This window comes from Camellia sinensis, chromosome 12 (assembly GCF_055761805.1).
Source record: "Camellia sinensis isolate YWXY chromosome 12, ASM5576180v1, whole genome shotgun sequence".
Classification (NCBI taxonomy): domain Eukaryota; kingdom Viridiplantae; phylum Streptophyta; class Magnoliopsida; order Ericales; family Theaceae; genus Camellia; species Camellia sinensis.
In genome coordinates, this window is record NC_138972.1 from 150,219,413 (window position 1) to 150,225,537 (window position 6,125).

General features: G+C 35.8%; 1 protein-coding gene across 1 annotated transcript; it reads right to left on the bottom strand.

Moving 5' to 3' along the window:
- Positions 1-279: 279 nt before the first annotated feature.
- Positions 280-4,474, bottom strand: LOC114268161 (zingipain-2-like). Its single transcript, XM_082897377.1, has 6 exons — positions 4,450-4,474; positions 3,759-3,829; positions 3,525-3,594; positions 3,208-3,440; positions 706-843; positions 280-615 (listed from the first exon to the last, which is right to left on the bottom strand). Exons 1-6 carry the CDS (start codon positions 4,472-4,474, stop codon positions 280-282), a joined length of 873 nt encoding a protein of 290 aa, XP_082753503.1.
- Positions 4,475-6,125: the final 1,651 nt, after the last annotated feature.

Consider the following 6,125-nt stretch of genomic DNA (forward strand, 5'->3'; position numbering starts at 1 on the left):
TCTCATATGGGCTCTAATATTGAAACATTGTGAGTCTTTGGGCTCCCTCTAAACCTTGGTTGAATGCATCTCCTTTATTATTTGTTATTATCTTTTTGATTTCCATTACCTTGCTTGACCATGAAATAAGTAGACACGCAAAAGGGACTATCACAAAAGCAAAGGTGCACATCTGTACAAGTAGATGCCTTATATATTGAAACAGAATGTGGAAATAAAAAATAATAAATAAACTGCTAGCAAGAGGAATGTTAATGACAAGCTGAGAACATGACAAGATTAATCCTTCTTCGGGAATATAACCCCAGCAGGTGGCTTATAGAGGCGAGGCTTCTCATATCTTTCGTGATCACCGATAATCGGATAAGATGGCCAACAATTTATCCCTAAGGCTCCAACGTAGCTTCTGTTGCGTGAGACGTATGCATAGCCACCTACACCCCATTGCTTCCCCCAGGAATTTTTTATCAGCCAGGCGGGTTCTCCATTGTAAGTCCCTATGCCTACAAGAGAAATCTCATGAAATTCCAGAAGTGGATGGTCTTCAAGATTTGATTCATCACTCAACTTCACCATATCAAGCTCGAATAAAAAACGAGGTGGCTTGTACAAACCCTGCATTTAAAAATAAATTACAATAACATTTAATTACAACTTATTTCAAAATTATTCAAATAAAACATTTTTGAATTTAGTAGTTTATACCCCTTTATAAAGATCAAAAGACCTATGGCAGGCTATAGCAACAGTGATCGGGTGATATTGGAGAATTCTTGACATCTCATACTCATTTCCGGCTGTTATCTCCCAATATCCATCGATCGAAACTCTCGGACTATGAAACTACAAAAATTATAAACATCATAAATACAATATATATATATATTTTGTCAGCAAAAATAAACTTTAATAATAATAATCAAGGAACAATACAAATGATTATTATCAATAAAGGGAGGGTAAGTTCAAAAGAGCATCACAACAAAACTAAACGATCCCAACTAGGTTGACACCGACATAGCTTGTAATCACTACAGCTGCCAAACCCACAGTTTCCATCTTCATTTGAGCAGTCCTGACTTAACCACCTCGGTTCCAGCACCTTCTTACCTAGTGTATATTTGAAACAATCTCATTTATAGAGTAAAAGCACCCAACATTATGTGATTTCAACCAGATGGCTAATCCTACTTTGATAAACTCACACAATGCCTCCAAGTTTTGTTGAGTATCACTAAAGATACATTTATTCCTATGCTTCCACATAGACCAAACAATTGCTACAGGAATTGTTCTCCATATTTTCCTTACCTTTTTTTTTTCCTTCTAAATTTCCAGCCCTTCCTGTAAAACCCAAGTTGTGTGTAGAATTATTTTATTGGACAGATTAGTAATTAAATTAATTTATATGGGTCATTTATTAATATCAAAGAATTAGTTATGAGGTGGCATTATATTTTCTATTTCTTAGATGGGTAATTTTGTAACTTTGAGAAATTAGGTTTATAAGCCCACTGGTTGTGGCTTTAAATCTTGGGAAACAAATAAAACAGAGGCTGGTATTGCTCCATAGGCGGCAAGGGTTTGAGAAGGTAAAAGAAAAAAGAAAAAAGAAAAAGAGAATAGAGGTCCAAGTAAGGCTGCAATAGGGATTGGAGGCAGCACGTTGGGTTTTTGGGACACCCATTGGTTGAGGTAAAAATCTTCCTTTACTGTTGATTATTAAGTTTATGTTGAGGAATTAAACAATCAATGCATTAAGGGGATTTGGAAGACCTATAGGTGCCTACTTAGGTTTTGAGAATTGGGTGCAATGTGTAAGTGTAACTTTGGGTGGGTAATAGAAACAGTGGAGTTTGTATCATGGATAAGGGTGTGTTTGGCTATAAAGTTGGGTTGAAGGGTTTGGTCACTTGGATATTAAAGCTATACATTAATCTAATATGGTGGGGCTTTTGTGGGTGTATGTAACACGTAAAAATATTAATTTATTTGAGGTTTTATTTATTAGGTTTGTGTGATTGAAGTGGTGGAGCTGGGTGTTTGGAGTTGGTGTTGGAATATTATTTTTAAGCATTTGAGGTAAGTAACCCTCTATCACTGTTGGTACATTTTTATTCCTATTGAATCATTTAAAATTATAAGTATTTATTCACAGCCTTCATGTTCTCTTAAAATAAAACATGGGTCAAGTATAAAACAACATCGAATATTATTATGAAAATTATTTGAATATTTTATGGAACTATTATGAAAATTGTACTAAATGTTTATTTTGAAAATATCGAATATTTTGTTTAAAAGTTGTGTATTGTTTGAATTTTGAACATCACTCTAGCCTGACTATGATTTGGACCTTAGCCAATAGGGGTTATTTATTGGCACAGAAACTAGTTTCTTTTGGGGCTTTACCACCGGCCTATGTGTGGTTCTGTGCCTTGTCACGGGCTAAGTGACTGTAGTCACTAAGACTTAGGTTTTGTGAATCACATCATTGAACCATTGAATATCGAACCATCAATTTTGAACAACGAAATTTCGTCGAATTACCTCATTGTCTTTTCAATTAAAATGTATTGCTACACTGTTTATTTTCTGCTATGAAACCATCTTACAAATTAATTGTTCATTTATTGAATGGTAGCAAGAAATATATTTATTGATTATCGACTATTTTTTTTTTTTTGGTATACTTGATCCAGCTAGTAGTGATGGTTAGTTATTTATTGGGTTGTCTAGCTTATCCTTATTTTATTTTTTTTCAGATTTTGAAGAGTAGAGTTGTGCTGGGTTTTTACTTGTGGGAGTGCCGAGAGTAGGACTATGATTTAAGTACTTGGATTATTATTTTTTTATTAGTGGACTTGGTGGACAATTTCATATGATAAGAATTATCTATTTGTATGGTTTTTAGCATTATGATATTTAAGGATTTAATTTGAGTATTTTATATTGTTGGTTATGTGTTGGACTCTTAGCCTTGCATGCTCACTTAAATGAGTGTGTGGCGTTGTCACAGAGCTTGGGGTGTGACACATCCACCACTACATTAAGCTATCAACTAAACATGGGATAACCATTGTAATCCCCACTAGCCTATGATTTTTTACCATACTTGCCACACAAAGGGACAAAAAAGTAAAACATGATTCAGATGCTTGACCATACTTGCCACACAAATTGACTCTAATTAAAAGTAAAACATACCTTTCTTGATTTTTTGTATTTCCCTTTCACTCCTATGTATGGATAATACATCTCCAATGCGATCCCATGCCTATAAATGTAATCGTATGCCATAATCTCCGATCCTCCTTTTTTCGTATTCCATGGTATACAGTCCAGGATCTCTTGTGCCACCAGTGCAACCAACTTTTCTCCATAATATATATGACGGGCACTTGCCGTCACATCAACAATGGCAACAGCAAAGCATGTATCTGAAAAATAAAGGATAAAAGTGAAATGATTATGAACTTAATATCGATAAGAAAAAGAAAAAAGAAGAAGAAAAGAACATTTACTTCCAATTTGTCTTCTAACTGGAAGTGGTGCTCCCCTTTCCACCCAATTAATTGAGGCAGAAAAAGCAACCTGTAAATTATGAACAATGAATTAGTACAACAGTGTAAATTTAAACTTGAGGGTTCAATTCAATGGCCAAGGGTGTTACTCTCCTACAAGGGTTGAAATCTTGCTATTAAAAAAATATATATTGACAGACTAATTACGACATAAATTACAAACGAAAAATATACATCATGAATTGGTCTTGTTGAATTCACTAATCTTTTAGTGCTTTTACCCAAGTGCGACAAAAAGATAGAACCTATCAACAAAAAATCACGAGTCATGTAAAAATTAGGTTATAAAAACAACAACAACAACAACAACAACAACAACAACAACAACAACAACAACAACAATAATAATAATAATAATAATAATAATCATGAAACTTCCAGTTAATCAATTATGCCATTAAAATATTTTTCATGCTACATCTTTGTTTGCACAAATTTAAAATTTTCTAAATAGATTATAAAGCTGGTGAAGTTTAGCTATAAAATATTAGAACTTAGTGAAGTCAAGCAAATCTAACTCACAAAGTGAAACTGAGAGGATAGGAGATTAGATTTGAGAACTGGATGAAATAAATTAAGTTTAACAAGACTGTCCAATATGTCAAAATGGAAGGAAGATTTTTTATGACCCACATTCACTCCCAGAATATTTGAGTTTGGAAATACAAATTTTTAACTCCTTTTATATATAAAAATATAAAACAAAAAAAAAAATAAAAATTGCAAGGCATAATTAACCAATAGCCTACCCCTATGAAGCTGTGACTAATCTTAGATTTCTTTTTAGGTTGTGTTTGTTTCATGTATTTGGGTAGGGAAAGGGAAAAAAGGTGTGAAATTTAGCTATATTGCATTCACATTTCACCTATCTTTTCCTTTTCCAAATCCATGAACCAAACATAACCTTAGGATAAAATAAGGAATTGATCTTATATCACGTATCTATGATGCAAGACACCAAACTCTAAATTTTTCATTCTTGTGGCGTGAAACAGAGTTGAAGAGAAAGGTACATAAGGTCAAATGGGTGGAAGTGACAAAAAACAAAGATCAAGGAGGGTTAGGCATTAGGAGGATATGGGAGGTAAATGAGAGTCTTTTATTGAACTGGTGGTGGAGGTATAGGGCCGCAGATAAAGCTTTGTGGAAACAAGTTCTAATGTGCAAGTATGGTTTACAGGGTAGAAGATGGTTACCAGCAATGAACTCTGATGGTGAAAGGAAGATATCAGGACTTTGGCGTGTTGAAGGTGGTAATGTCTAACTCATCATTGTTTAACTTCTATGATAATAATCTAAAGATTGGGGTAGGTGATGGCTGCAGGATTCATTTCTGGGTTGATAGGTGGTGCATGAACATCCAACTGAAAGAGGAATTCGCAAGGTTGTAGTCTATCTATGGAAAAAGAAGATTCTCTGAAGGATTTTGTGCAAAGAAGACGGAGCACAGGGGAATGGATGCTCTCATTTAGAAGGTCCCTCCTATCATGGGAAGAAGAAGAAGTAGGCAGGTTGCAGGGTCTGCTGAGTAATGCTCCAGTGCTTAGAATGAACTGCTCTGATTTCCTACAGTGGGAGGCTGCTTCTTCAAGTCAGTTTACAGTTGCATCAGTAAGGAAGGAGTGTGATGCCAAGTATGGACCTAGGCTTCAAATTACAAAGATGTTATGGCACAATGCAGCACCACCAAAAGCACAATTTTTTGAGTGGTTACCTTGGAAAGGCAGGGTAAAGACAGTAGATTTCTTGCATAGCATTGGGGTTATTAGAAGCAGTGAGGGTATTGTTTGCCCCTTTTGCAAATCTGAAGCTGAAACAGGGAATCATGTTCTGTTACTTTGCCCAGGAGTATGGGAAGTATGGTCAGATTTGCTGGATTGGTGGGAGATTAGCAGGGTAACACCTGTAGATGTGGAGGGGTTGCTTCAATGGCGGAGGGGTGTCAAGTTCAAGAAGATGGAGCGGCAGATTTGGAAAACAGTACTTATTACCCTGTTGTGGTTGATCTGGAAGGCAAGGAGATGGCAAAATTACCCGACCCAATTATATTTCTACCGACCCGATTTTAATAAAAAAACGTTTAGGAGAACATTGATAAAGTAGGGTAAAAATATAAGAGTATGTAGGTCAAAACTATCAAGGTTAGGGTAAACTACGAAACCGTATCATTAAAATAATTATAGCGACCCCGGTCTTTTCCCATTTGATTATTGTATCCGGACTTAGGTTCCGTAGATTCTGTCATTGTATAATTGTTGTTGTTGTCCCTTATTTTCTCATTTGGAGTTATAGGATGTGTTGGGCAGGTTTGTTTCAGGTTGGTTGGGTTTAGAAACCAAGTGTTGCTGTCCAGAATTTTGGATCTTTGCTCGAGCGAGGAGTTTGTCGCTCGAGCGAGCTGTTGTTTTTGGTTCTTCGCTTGAGCTGGGGTTTGGTCGCTCAAGCGAGAGTTTGCGTCTAGTATAGACCTGAAGTATTGCATTCTTGGCTCGAGCGAGATTTTCTTCGCTCGAGCGAGGATTTCTTGTGTCTGGCCGCTCG